At 58.3% G+C, this 14,073-nt stretch overlaps 1 protein-coding gene across 4 annotated transcripts in view; it reads right to left on the reverse strand.

The window, feature by feature from the left end:
• Window positions 1-4,819: 4,819 nt before the first annotated feature.
• CELSR1 (cadherin EGF LAG seven-pass G-type receptor 1) overlaps window positions 4,820-14,073 on the reverse strand; it is a 137,719-nt gene continuing 128,465 nt past the window's right edge. For 2 of the 4 annotated variants that reach the window (XM_066358711.1, XM_066358709.1), the window contains exons 26-35: window positions 11,320-11,432; window positions 10,855-10,934; window positions 9,862-9,988; window positions 9,007-9,132; window positions 8,462-8,556; window positions 8,073-8,176; window positions 7,666-7,821; window positions 6,998-7,231; window positions 6,367-6,628; window positions 4,820-5,557 (exon numbers count right to left, since the gene is read on the reverse strand). In XM_066358711.1, coding sequence (XP_066214808.1) covers window positions 5,533-5,557; window positions 6,367-6,628; window positions 6,998-7,231; window positions 7,666-7,821; window positions 8,073-8,176; window positions 8,462-8,556; window positions 9,007-9,132; window positions 9,862-9,988; window positions 10,855-10,934; window positions 11,320-11,432 — 1,322 coding nt within the window. In that variant the 3' untranslated portion in view covers window positions 4,820-5,532. The remainder of the gene's footprint in view (window positions 5,558-6,366; window positions 6,629-6,997; window positions 7,232-7,665; window positions 7,822-8,072; window positions 8,177-8,461; window positions 8,557-9,006; window positions 9,133-9,861; window positions 9,989-10,854; window positions 10,935-11,319; window positions 11,433-14,073) is intronic. The other 2 variants (XM_066358710.1, XM_066358712.1) reach the window with 2 other exon arrangements.

Genomic DNA, 14,073 nt, shown 5'->3' on the forward strand with positions numbered 1-14,073 from the left:
ATGACCCTACACTGGCTTAGTGGGACCTTGTGTTGGGGCGATAGGGCATGGTATAGGGAAGCTTTGAGACCAGACCGCTGAGTGGGCCTGTCAGCTTGGTGCCAGCCTACACACCAGAGGCTGGACAGAAGCCGCCTCACCCCAGCGGTGCCCACTTCACAGTAGGGGCCAGGGAGGGGCCGGACACTCGGCTTGGACCCAGCCCCATGAAATGGGCAAAGCGTGCAGGGAGAAGACCTGACCCATCCCATTGCCAAGAGCCCCCCGTATGGGCTAGGGCTTGTGACAGGGCAGAGCAGTCCGAAAGCTGCAGCTGATTGAGGGGCAGGGACAGTGCTCAGAGAGAAGCATCTGCTCCATGCCATTCTGAGGAAGCTGAAGGCCCTCCAGCTAAGGACACCCCCAGCCCTCCCATTCCCAGGCTCATTGTACCCGAGGCTGCCCCCAGTGGGGTCTCCCCGAGGGTGGGGAATGGACCGGAGCAGCCTGCTGTGTGGCTTCTGAGACCATTCCTGTGCTCCACAAGAAAAAATGGGCCCGAGAGGCAGAGGCAGGGCTCAGGCCTAGGCAGCTGCCCCAGCCCTGATGGCCTGCTTGCTCCAGCCGGGCTGGACCAGGGAGGCCCTGCTCTGCCCTGGCTATGAGGCAGACCACAGCTGGGCATCCACTTTCCACAGTATGCTGGGCAGTGCGGATTGGACAGACCGGTTGCGGCCCCTGGTCCCTGGGGACCCTCAGTCCAGCATGGAGGCCAGGGCTGAAATGTTGCCTTTGTTCCACCAGCCCAAAGGGCAGCAGAGCCTCCCTGGGCTCAGGTTTCTCCCGATTCACTGCCCTGGAAACGGAGCTCTGAGCTGTGGTCCCCATCTGGAGAGCCTCCACGGTGCCCACCCTGCTCTGAGCAAGGCTGGCTTTCAGAGTGGCAGCGAGGGACGGCTGCCAGGCAAGGGTGGCCAAGGGGAGGTCGCCCTTGCGGCCTGTGGACAGTTCTGCCTCCTGCCAGTCCCATGCCACGCCTCCTGCCTGTCAGGTCGGCCGTGCAGGGAGGTGGAAGGAGTCGTCCAGGCCTCATTCGTGGTTGGTGCCCCTGGCAGCCTCTCAGCCAGCAGTGTTTCCTGCTCCTCGCTGGGTATCGCTTGCCTCACCCATACCCCCAAGGCATATGGCCTAGCGGCTGCTGTCCACCAGAGGTCACCATTAGGCTGGCCCAAGTACCTGGGCGGCTGCAGACTCCAGGGCTGCTTGCCCATGTGAGCTACGGAAGACTCTGGGCAGGAGAGGGGCTGGACTGAAAGAGACTGCTCCTCCCACACTCTTTCCCAGCGGGCACCCCAGCTGCCATTACTTCCCACACCTATTGAAAGGGAAGGAAAAGGGGAAACATCCTCTTCTGCCAGAGTCCAAGTCCCAGGAAACCTCCCCAGGTGTCTTAATAACCCTCATCTGCAGGGAGGGGAGCCTGGGGCAGGGCCACAGTCGGACCAGGGAGGCAGCCGGCAAGGGGAGGCAGGAGAATCTCCCACCTGCACCCTTCAAGGTGACTGGCAGTGCTCAGGCAGCAGCTGCTGTCCACCAGGTGGCGCCATTGGGACAAGATCGTCGCTGGGACTGGCGTCTGCCCTGCCCAGCCCAAGCACCTGAGGGCCCGTAGATTCCAGTGCTGTTCGCCCACGTGACCTTTGGAAACCTGGTCTGTGGGGAGGGGACCCTGGGGTAAGGCCACAGGTGGGACCAGAGAGGCAGCAGGCTCCCCCACACCTGTGACAAGGAGGTGGCAGGCTCTCCTGCAGCTGGGATGGGGAGGTTTCGTCATTTTTGTGGTCTGGACTAAGCTCAGCAACATGTCTGTGTTCAGACAGCGTTTCGGAGGATTTTTGTCTTTGTCTTGGCCCTCTTGTGACCAGAGCGACCTGTCTGAGGCTGGTGTGTGTGATGATGTCTATGGGAGGTCACAGGCCCAGCAGATGCCCCAGGCCTGACCCCCTCTACGAGGGGCTCTCTCAGGTACTTCCGTGTTTTCCCAGAAAGCATGGCTTTGGGGCTGAGAAGTGAACATTAGCAGGCAGACCCAGGAGGAAGTAAAACTTAAGGACCCTGGGGGTGGGCAGTGAAGTGTTCATGGGTGGTTTTCCTTTTTTCCTCCCAGATTTGCCTCAAGGGTGGCCCCAATTTCTGGATCTGTGCAGCCACCATCAGGGCTGGAAAAAGACCCTGTAGGCCAAAGACCTGAGGGATCCCTTTTATTTCCCCTTGTTCTCATTAACTTGCCCCCTCAGCTGGGTAGATATGGGAGACAGTGCCAATGGCTACAACTCTGGACCCCATCTTTCTGGGCAGAGAGACCAAGAATAGAAGAGGGGCCCCAGGAGTGAGAGCATGTGTTGCAAATCCCAGAGAGGAGAGCGCTGGACTTGTGGCCCCTCATTTTCCGTATACACTGACACAGGAGCTGGCTCAGCCTTGACCTGGGGGCATAAGGAGCAAACCCAAAACAAACTTTCAAAGGCTTTGAGAACAGAACTATGACATGAACTACCACCCACGTCCCAGACTGAGTGGCAGTTACGCTGGTTAGACCCTAGGCAGCATAGCAGAGGCCTTGAACCCTGAAGCTGACAACGGAACCACTGCTCACACAAGCTGAGACAGAACTTGGGGTCCGAACCCAACTGGTTGCTTGCCTGCTGAAACAAGCAAAAAATAAATAAATAAATAAATAAATAAATAAATAAATAAATAAAAAGACACCTGCCAGAGGATTTTAGCAGGACAAAATGCCAGTTAAGGATTCACTCTGAAATCGATCAGCACACAAAGACCCAGGAAAATGCCCAGAGAAATGATGACAGATTTCAGCCCCAGGATGAACCAGATGCTTAGATGATCAGAGCAGCTGTTGTAACCACACTCCAAGGAAGGAGAGGTGAACGGTTTAGAAAGGCACAAACTAGGAGCTCTCAGCAGAGACATGACCGTTGTACAAGGAACCAGATGGAGATCTCAGAGCACTTAAAATGACAATATCTGAAATAAAATTCCCTGGGCGGACTCCACAGAATGGAGATGACAGAGGAAAAGTTGGTGAGCTTGTAGATTGATGGCTAGAAATGATCAGATCTGAAGAACAGGGGGAAAAGAGTGAGAACGGATGAGCAGAGACTCAGGGACAGGGGGACAATCTCAGAGGTCCCGGAAGGACAGGAGAAAAGAGATTGGTGCAGGAGAAAAAAACCTCAAATACAATGCCGGCTAAAAATTTCCCCAATTGAGTGAAAGACATAAATTTAAAGTTCACAGGAAACCCCCTGAAGGAGAATAAACCCAGTTCCCACCCAGTTCCTGTTCCCTGAGGCTTGGGGGCTGTCACCAGCACCTGCACAGTCTCTTCCACAGCTACCCTCGGAAAGGGGCAGGGGGAGGGGGGGGCAAACCAGCACAGCAGAAGTACAAATTCGAAAATCTTAATTTATTGTAGACTCTCTTTTCATTTGTGTTGTAATTCCAGTGTTCTGAACATTAATAAATATACATTTGTTTAAAAAAAAAAAGCCTCCAGTGTCTGTCATAAAATCTGAAGTCACAAAAATAAGTTTACATCTTTCCTGTCTTTATAAAACCAACAACTGTTTTTTGGTAACAGTTCTGATCAAATTAAAAAAACTACATGTCAAGGGCACCACCCAGTTGCAGGAGGGTAAGCCATGACATACGAACACGGAGAGTTCGAAGACTCAAAAATAGGAAAACCTGTGTTTTTTTTCTTCTTTACTTAGAAAATGTCCCATCGGTGGTAAATGCCGAAGGAACTATCATTTTGTATCTCTGAAAGGCCGCTCACCTGTTAAGGCACATACATAATTCATTGGGGCACGAGGACTCGGGGATCTCATTTCACTGCTGTGTTCTGTGGTCCTAAACCGGCCTCAGACACACACACCCTCGCACTCAGTCAGTGTGACGACGCTCACATTTTCATCAGTCACAGAGGATGGAAATCTTTGTACTTTACTTGATTTCCATCCCAGCATACAGTTTCTCATATTTGGAAGCAGCTGTGCTGACAATTTATTTGGGCACCTGATTTGAAGAACAAAGAAAATACTGAAATAGGACGTGTCTGAATAATTCTGGGCCTCATTCCACAGCCCCTTGGGCCACGCTGTGCCAAATGCCCACAATGGGACAGGCATAGCCAGTCCTTGGTATGGGTTTCCAAAGAAAAAACAGCTTGGTAACCACTGAAAGGATGGCTGTGGCTTTGTCCCTTTGCACAATTGGCCATCTGAAGCAAAATGAAGTAATTGGACAGACTCTTGGGAGGGGTGGGACCCCAGCCTGCCCGGAGCAAGTTGGAGTCTATAAGAGCTAGAAAATTGGCAGGAAGGAATGCGACATCCTGGAAGACCTCAGACCTCCATTTGAATTGGGGAACATGTGGACACTTTAAGATGCCACAGAGACCAGGCAGAGGGACAATAGAATTTCCCACCTGCAGCACCAGGCCCCTGGGAAGGGAGCCAAGGAGGCCCTGCAGGGCTTAGAGTGGGGCCCAGCGATGGGGCACGCCAGGGAAGGACCAGTGTGAAAATCACCATCGTGTGACACCTGCATTCTGCATTGACCTCAGCAGGGCTCCTAGAGTCCTGCCCAGGCCAAGACTGCCCCGGCTGGGAGCCACAACTGTTGAGGCAGGTGGGAGCTGAGGGCCAACTTCTCAGACACAGGCGTGCTGTGAATTCGGGCTGTATGTGTCACGCCCGAAGCACCTTGCTCAGTGGCGCAAGCAGCAGAGGAACCTCAGTTCCAACCTCTCTCCCAACATACCCCTGCCTTTCATTTGTTGGGACACCAGCTGCATCGATGCACACCAAGTTCAAGTACAACTCTGCACTGTTCCTTACATAGAAAATAGAGGTGGTTCCAGAGATCTCCCAGTATCGACAGTCAGTACAAATACAAAATACAGGTTTTCACCTTCTCACAGTTCCATACAAATAATGTGAAAATATCTACACCTGTTCCACAAACGGACGTGATCTACTTTAAGACAAAGGGCACCTCTGCACAAGGCTGTCCAGGGCTTGGACTGTAGGGAGATGCCCCCATGGACGGCTGGACCATGGTCCTTGGTTTGTGCCTGGCATTCCCCAAACACTGGCAAGCCTGGCCTGGCAGTTCCTCTCACATAAGGCCAGCCCTGTGCTGGGCCCTCTCCTGAGGAGGCCAGCGCTCACTATGGCTCCATCTGCAGTCTGAGGAAAACAGCTGTGCTGGCCCAGGAGTCCACGCCTTCTCGTGCCTGTGACCTTTGGCACTTGTCACGGGGTCGGCTGGGCCCCAAGCCCCCAGGCTGCCCAGGGCTCCAGGTCTGGACTGTTGGTCACACCAGTCATGGGGCTGCCACTTCAGCAACCCCCCGGGCCTGCTTCGTTCCATGGGCAGGGGCCCCTCGGGCTCCAAGGTCCAAGGGCGCCAGGACACGGCACAAGCCTGGGTGGAGGTGATGGGCTGGTCTCACAGTTTCCTGATGGTTCAAATTGAAGTTTCGTTACTGCCTCTGCGCGTGGGAAGAAGCCATCGGGGGGCGGGGGGTCAGCGAGGATGGCAAGCCAAGAGCTGGGCCAGGTCTTGGGTCATGAGGGGCGGACCCCCCCCCCCCCACTCAGGAGGCAGGGGATGCCTGGGGGCTCCAGGGAGTGCAAGCCTAAATGTGGACTCAGCTACACCGGGAGGAGGCAGGAGAGGGGGCAGGCTGAGCCTGCACCCAACAGTCAGAGCCACCTGGACGGCCAAGCCCCTCCGAATGTCCCTGCAGAGCTGGCCTCACGCTGGAGCATGAGAATCAAGGTTAGCAACCCAACTCATTCTTTAAGTGTTAGGAAGGCCACACTAGAAGACCTAGCCCTGCCCTTGGAAGTCTGTAGGAGGGAAGAGCTATGGGAAGGTCAGCAGGCCAGTCTAGAGAGAATCTCCTGTTCCTCGCCTCTGCAGCTTCCCCTGACCCTCAGTCTCCTCAACCACAGAATGGGGTAGTAATGACCCTAGGCTCGATGTTGGCAGTCACCCAGGACAGGAAGTCTGCCTCCCTGTGGTCAGTTCTTCCTGCAGGCACTGAAGCCCCTCCGGCCGAGGTACCCTACCCCACCTCTGCCTGGGCCCCTGGGCCTGGGCGCTCCCGGTGCTCAGGCCTCTGACCACTGTCCAGGGACGGCGCACACAGGGAGGGCTGGCCGGGGCCACCCTGCTGCTACTCACTCAGAGTCGGACCTGTGGGCCTGGGCGCTCCCGGTGCTCAGGCCTCTGACCACTGTCCAGGGACAGCGCACACAGGGAGGGCTGGCCGGGGCCACCCCTGCTGCTACTCACTCAGAGTCGGACCCGTGGGCCTGGGCGCTCCCGGTGCGCACATTCATGGCCACGCCGTTGAGGTGCTCGCGCCCGGGCTCCCGATGCGGGTTCTTGATGGTGATGGCGCCGTCGGGGCCGCGGACCCCATCGCTGGAGCCCAGGGAGGACGAGCGGGAGGATGCGGGGCTCTGCTCACACTCAGCCAGCTTCTCCCGGAGCCGGCACTTGAGGGTCTTCTCCGTCAGGGGCGGAGGGTAGGTGACTTTGTTTTTCAAGATGCCTGGGAGGTGGGGGATTGAGAAGGGGACGGTCAGCCTGGCCTGCTGGTTGCAGGAGGCTCTGAAGGGGCAGTTCTTGCGGTTCTGAGAAGCCCTGCACCATTGGGTCTCCCTCCTTGGGTCTTAGCCCCACTTGGTAGCGTCTGATGGTCACCTCTGCCTGCCAGGAGGCCAGCCCTGCGACCAGGACCTGCTTTCATCTCACCCCACCATACGTGTCAGCAGGCTCTGGCCCATCTGACAGGCCCCGCCCCAGCTGACAGGCCCCGCCCCAGCTGACAGGCAAAGCTCCTGTCCCTCCACCCCGCCGCCCTCCCCTCCCTCAGGACCAGGTGCTTTGGGGCAGCAGGGCCCTCTCCACCCAGAGGCACCTTTTCTCTGCTCCAGGGGCTGCGTGGAGGGTGCGGCTACAGGCCTGGGTGGGCCTCCGCTCTCCCCGTCCGCGGGGCGCTCAAGGCAGTGGTTGCCCTGCTGGTCCAGGTGCAGCTCCACGCTGACCTTGGTCTCCACCTTCAGGTGTGGCTTCTCGCCGGGCTCCTCGCTGTCGCTCCCGGCCAGGCTCCCATCTGGCCAGCCCGGAGGGATGTGGTTGGCTGCGGCGTCTACTGAGGCACAGGGGCAACCATCAACAAGCAGGGAGGCCCCACCTTAAAAGTTCTGATTGTCCCTCCACTGGGAGTGTGTGTCCTGAGTTCTTAAATGGTCCTGACCTGCAGGCCTGGCAGGGCCACACCCTCCAGGTGGGGACACCAAGGCTCAGCCAGAGAGAGGTCCTGACAGTAGGGGCACCAGCTGTAAATCCCCCCACTGTACCCCAACACCTGGGAGCCCCTGCTGGCCACCCCCCAGCAGGTGGGGTCAGGTTTGTGGGGTCCTTGCAGTGAGTCCCCAGCAAGACCCTCCAAACTAGTCTGCCTGGACTCTGTGTATGTGAGGAGGGGCCTTCTCCCTGCCAGTACCTCCCATTGGCCTCTGGCCCCTGGCTGGGCAGTTCTGCATCCTGGGAGGCAGGCCTGGCCTGCTGTGCCCACTCCCTCACCTTTGGGGGTGCTGTGGACAGGGCCGCGGGCTGGGTCCCATTTGTCCTCGGCCTCCTCCCTGTCGTCCTCACTGTCCGATGAGTGGGAGGAGGCATAAGAGCTGCTCTGCTCATCCAGGGAGAGCTCGCTGTCGGAGTCTGAATCATGACCTGCAGCTGGACGGGAGGACAGGGCTCAGGCCAGGGGAATGGGCTTCCTGCCGAAGCCAGAGCGGAGCCACCGAGGTCCTGAGCATTTGGAGGCAGTAGGGTCCCTGCTGACCCTCCAATTAGGACTCAGCCTCAGACACCTCTTCCAGTGATGAAGAGACTGTGAGACAGACAAGAGCCAGCGAGATGTGCTCCCCCACACCCCCTGGGAGGCAGACACACAGGCTGACAGGAGACACCCTCCAGGGTACACATACCGTGGGGTTTCTTGGTGCTCCTGGGGAGGAAGGATGAGTCGGGCTCCCCCTGTCCGCCTCTCACTGGTCCAGAGGACACGCTGAGCTTCTGACCCCCTTCATCCCTAGAGAGGGTGGGAAGGCTGGGCTCAGCACCATTGCCCAGGGGGGCACATGACGTGGCCAGCCATCACCGAACACCTGCTGAAGGTACCTGGATGGCCCTGGGCTCTGGAAGGCTCTCTGCCACAAGAGACTGAGCGAACTGGGAAACATCGTCTACCAGAACAGTGGGTACACGGCCGGGGCCCCCCCAGCAGCTCAGGACGGCGGCGATGAAGCCTGCACCTGCTCCGAGAGCTAGGCCACCCCCACCCGTCAGGACAGCAAGAGCGATGCTCGGGCCTGACCTGACAGTACTGTCCAGAGAGGCGGTGGACTCGCCCAGAGCCGTGCGTAGCATGTGTGGTTCCTCGCTGTAGGTGGTGTTGCAGTTAAGGGAGCGCTGGGGGGAGGGGGGTGGTTATTGGTGAGCAGAGGGCACCAGGGAGCAGAGGGTGCCCTATCCCCACAGCAAGCCCCAGTGCTGGTACCCTGGCAATATCCTGCCAGGCACAGGAGCCTCGCTGTGACCAAGAGAAAAACAGCCACTGCTTGGCCCCCACTGCGGTCAGTCGACAGCCTCCCCCCTCAGCCACAACTTCTGGTTGGGGGTCCTGGCCAACTGAGCCCCGTCCTCCTGAGACCTTGAAAAGCAGGGCTGTGACTATGACAGACGCCACCAAGTCAGGCTTGACGCTGTGCTCTATGGATGGCTCTGTGACATCCCCCTTGTGACGGGCACTGAGACCATGGCCCTGTGCCTGATGCTCGTTGGTCCAGACCCTCACGCGGACCCCGGGTGAGGGGAGCAGCTAGCCCCCAGGCCCTGTGGGTGTCCCTCGGGGCCTCCTACCGTCAGCAGGGTAGCCCTCGTGTTGGCCGAGTCATCTGGGTGTGGCTTCTTCCCAGCAAGCACCCCCTTCAGGTGCTTCCGGACCTCCCTGTTGAGCACGCAGTGGAACAAGAGAACGAAGAGGCCCTGCAGGGAGGGGCAGCAGGTCAGCAAAGCAGCCAGGGCCCCGCCAGCCTGAGGGCGCAGAGCTCTGCCCGCCAGGACGTGGAGCCGAGTGCCCAGAGCAGCCGGCAGCTATGGCCGTGGAGACGCCCGCCAAGGCCCACGCTCAGCCTCTTCCTGCAGGGGCTCCTGCTTCCTCAGGTGAACAGGGCAGGGCAGCCGGCATGTGGGAACTGCAGGGCCCCATCCCAGACCACAGTCCAGGGCCACCCAGAATTCCCCACATAACTTCATTAGCCAGCTTCCTGGGAAGCTCCTTGTGTGCACTGTGAATGGCCAGCACCCCTCCCTGGGGACACTAATGAGACTTACTCTGGGGGAGGGGAGCAACCCCCTTACTGGCCAGGTGAAGGACAGTGCCCTGACAATGCAGGAGGACCAAGGAAGGGGCTCAGGAAGGCTCTGGGCAGAGCTGTGTTTGGGGCAACAGGTTCCTTTTGGTGGCAGGACCGTGTGTAGTGAGGCCTTGCTGTCACCCTGAACACACTGTGGCTGCACTAGAACCAAAGCCACAGTGTGGTCCCACCTATCCAGAGCTCAGACACAGCCTGGTTGCTAGGTCGAGGCTCTCTCTGGGGACACTCTTGGCCACCCAGGGTCGAGGCATCTCAGAGAGGAAGCAGCACAGGTGACCCATGACCTCACCAGACATCCCACCCATGGTCTGAGCAGACACCACAGCAAGTCCCTCACCTGTAAGCAGCTGAAGATGGCAAAGAGGTAGTGGAAGGTGAGCACGTCGCTGTTCACGGCCAGCAGCCCCAGCAGCCAGGTGGCGCTGATGAGCAGCAGCAGGATGAAGGCGGTCCTTAGGAGGGAGCTGGGGGCAGGGCGGGGCGTGATTCCAGGCCTCCTCCCTCCCAGCGCCCCCCCCCCCCCCCCCCGCTCTGGTCCATCTATTCAGCCACCTACCCACGCACCCACCAGCCTTCCCTTCCCCAAACCTTCCCAAGCTCTCTTCTCTGTGGCTGGGCAGCCCCTCCTTTGCCCACCTCCTGGCACGTGTCACCCAGCGCACTGGACACCCTTGTCCTTGTCTCCCTGACCCTTTCTCAGCTCTCCCGCTGCCCTGCCTGACCCTCTGAGGCTTGCTGTGGGTCCTCTCTCCACTCCCAACCCCCAAACATAGCAGGTTCCCTCCTTGCTGGGCTCCCATTCTGCTGGGGAGCTCCCCCATTCCTGTAGTCCCAGCACCACATCGGCACCTCTCCCCAGTTGCTGTCATTGTTCCCGCCTCCTGTCTGCATTTGTTACCATCACCATTGCCCATCTGGGGGAGGAGGACAGAGCCGGGCATCACTGCTAAAGCCTTTCTCCCCTCAGCAAGTCTATGACCAGAAGTGCGGCCCTCCATCCTGAACACCTCCTGCATCTGAATGTGCTCCCTTCCCTGGTCCGGGCTGCTGTCCCATTGCCCGACCTGGCCGCTGCTGTGGTCAGCCTCCCTCCCTTTCCTCACAATGTCCAGACATGGGCGCCTCTCCCCATCAATCCCGCCTGTCATCGGTCCCCTGGACTGGCCAAGTCAGTCATCCCTAATGCCGCCACAGCTGACCGGCGCAGTGGCCGAGGGGCCTGGCCCGCTGGGCGAGAGGCACTCGACCGGGCTCAGCCTGGCGTGTAAACCAGCCGTCTGGGGTCCCGGTGCCAGGTCCCACCCACCCATCTGCTGTAGCACCAACTTACACAATCCCCTTTCTTTCATAGTAGTGGTGCTTTCGTCGGCAGGAGACTTTTGCAGACAAGACAAAAATAACTGTATTGACCTGAAAAAAAAAAATCAGGTGGCCAGCTCATCTATATTGTCACACAGATCTTCCGAAGCCAGACACTTCAGAAGCCAGATCTCCGGAAGTGGGGCTGGGATGAGAGGCCTGGGAGTCTTAGCCCGCCCGCCTGTACGGGGCCCTCCGGAGGCTGGATGCTGAGCAGTCTCACAGTGGACGTGGACTGGAACCCAGACCCTGCAGGTCTGAGGACGAGGCCTCATCAGGGTGAGATCAGCCTCTCCTGCCCCACCGGCCGCTCAGAGGAGCCGGTCACCCAGCCACCCAAACACCCCTTTCAGCCAGCGCCCGGGGGCACCCCGGTTTCCCACGTCCCCGGGAATTGCGGGCTCTGAGACCTCCTCGCCTCCACCCCCACACTCACAATTATAACTGTTCCGATAGGCCCAGCAAAGCTCCAGATCAGAGTGTCACGAAGGGATAGCCAGCAGAAGTCGGGGTTTCCGTAGCCCTGGGGGTCCAGTCCCACCGCGAGTCCTGGACGTCGAGAGGGGAGTGAGGGCCACACCCTCGGAGGGGACCCTCCTGAGGGCCAGCTGGGTAGGTGTGTCCACAAGTGGGGCATCCCCAGCCCCACCCAGGCAGGAACCCGGGGCCCCAGTGTCGCCCTCAGAGGGAAGGGCCAGGAGCCCAAGATAAACACTTGGGGTGTGACATAGGCCCAGGTACTGTCAGAGCAAAACCTCTTTCTGTGTCAAATCCCAGTCCCACCTTGCCCACATGGGCCGGGCAGCCACAAGGAGCCCACCTGGGCCGGGGCTGCTGAGGGAGACCAGAGAGAGACAAGGACAGGCAGTGGGACCAGGAGGACAGGGTGTCCATGATGGGCCTTGGTGGACACACACCCACGTCACACACCCATGTACACACCACACACATGTACACACCACACACATGTACACGCAGTCAGACCACACACACACACAAACTGTTCAACCTTCCCAAGTGCTGTGCAGATGAGGCATTTGTTGTATTTTCTAAGGCTTTTAAGCCACAGCCATGGTTTCTAACAACCGTGTGACAAGCTACAGGTGAACCTTGTCCTTGCAGAACTATCGGATGAACGTTGGGATTCAACACAGACTTTGTTTAAGAGAAAGTAGTAGGTGAGACCTGGTTGATCCTCTCTGTGACCTTCTCTGACACCACCCTCTCCTAACTCCCACCCTTTCCCCTGGACATCGGGGTGCCTGGGCTGGGCCAGGCGCCCACGACGCCTGACAACCTGCCCTTCCTTCTGCTCTGGTGTCTGGCAGACGTGGCCGCCACCCTCTCACAGGGTCTGGGTGGAGACACTCTGCTCCATCCAGCCCCATGTGGACGAGATGCCCAAGGTGGTTACTGCCCCCCCACACACACACACACAGATATGGCATGGACAGGCAAAAGAGAAAGGGCCAGGACCACCCATGCCTGGCCAGCTTGGTCACAGTGTCCAGGCAGGAAAAGGTGACAAGGTCACATGTAGGAACCCCGGCTGAGGTCAGTCAGCACCTCCATCTCGGCCCGAAGTCCTCTGGGAATCATTCTCAATTCTTTTGCAAAAGACTTAAGTGTTTTTTTTTAAGTGAGAGGAAGGGAGATAGACAGATACCCACATGTACCCCGACCAGGATCCACCCAGCAACCCTTCTGAGGATTCTACACCAGAAAACATGTACACTGAAATATCCTGTGTAGTCAGCGACAGTGGGGGACAGTGTGGGAATATCCAGGTCTGGCCCCTACAAGTGACTTTACGGGCGGGGGGGGGGGGGGGGGTCAGGTGTGTTCAAGGTACCGTTGCTATTGTAACAAGCCCCTGGGTGCAGCCCTGGCTGCTGGAGACCTCCCTCAGGGTTCCTTGCTGCAGACCCTCGGTGACTTTGGGGTGTTCTCACTCCCTCTTCCTGTCCCCTACTACTGTAGTGGCATCCCCTAGGAAGATCTGTCCATCCAAGTCCTGACCCCCACAGCCTGTGCCAGTGACCTTATTTGGAAACAGGGTCTTTGCAGATGTGATCAGCCAAGGATCCTAAGATGAGATCACACTGGACCAGGGTGGACCGTGTATCCAGGGACTGGTGTCCTTATAGGAGAAGGAGAGGGAGGTTTGAGACACAGACACATGGAGAGGTCACAGGATGGTGGGCAGACAGGAGCCGCGGGACACCTGCAGCAGCCTCCACGCCAAGGGCTGGGCCTGGGCAGAGGCCCCCTCAGCTCCGCCTCCAGAGGAGCAGCCCTGCCCTCACCTTGCCTTCGATTCTGGGTGAGAATAAACTTCTGATTTTTTCAAACCCCAGGTTACGGGACTTTGTCACAGCAGCCCTACAAGCTTCACCTTTAGAAGGTGCCTGCAGTCCTACCCCCTCCTGAGCTTGGCCCTGGGGTCGCCGTGCAGTCACCCACCAGGGACTGCCGTCCACTTACAGATGGGGGCTCACCTGCGGGAGGGAGCGAGTCCCCTTCCCGGGGCTGCAGCCAGCAGCTGCAGGGGTACATTACAGAGCAGGATCAGAGCTAAGTTTGTTTGGGGCACAGAAAACCAGGGAGCCTACTGTCAGTGGCCCCTTTGTGAATTCAGCAGATTGTTTTAATTTTACTTCTTCATTTCTATTCATAGCATCTGAGGTAAATAAAACCTGACCTTGTGGTTTCTGAGCTTAACTTAATAAGAGTAATAATAATAATAATAAAAACCCAAGTAACGTTAGTGGTACTGACTGGGCCCGGCAACCCGAGTATGACTGCGTCCGTTTACGGGGGGTTTCAGGGCATGAGGGGGCTCCTAAACCGCTGCCCCCTCCTCGCCCCTCAGCCTCACTCCTCCAGGTTCTTGGGACTCAGGGACCACCAGTCAGCCATCTTCCTCAGAGTGACTAGAACTGCGTAGAAACAGGAGGCGTGACATGTCCGCCATGTTCAGTCTGTGGGTCTGAGAGGAGGGGCTGCTGGCAAGGGAGGCCCCACCTGCCCACGGGGGCCCATTCTGCCCATGCCTCAGCAGCTCCATATGGAGGTGACAACAGTCTCTAAGGGTCCCTCAGAGCACAGGCAGACGGGCCACCTGGTGCCCAGACTGTCTGGGAGGAAGCAGAGTTGGCTGAGGAATCCACCTGGTGGTGCTTCTGTGGAG

The sequence above is a fragment of the Saccopteryx leptura genome, chromosome 1 (genome assembly GCF_036850995.1).
Source record: "Saccopteryx leptura isolate mSacLep1 chromosome 1, mSacLep1_pri_phased_curated, whole genome shotgun sequence".
NCBI lineage: Eukaryota > Metazoa > Chordata > Mammalia > Chiroptera > Emballonuridae > Saccopteryx > Saccopteryx leptura.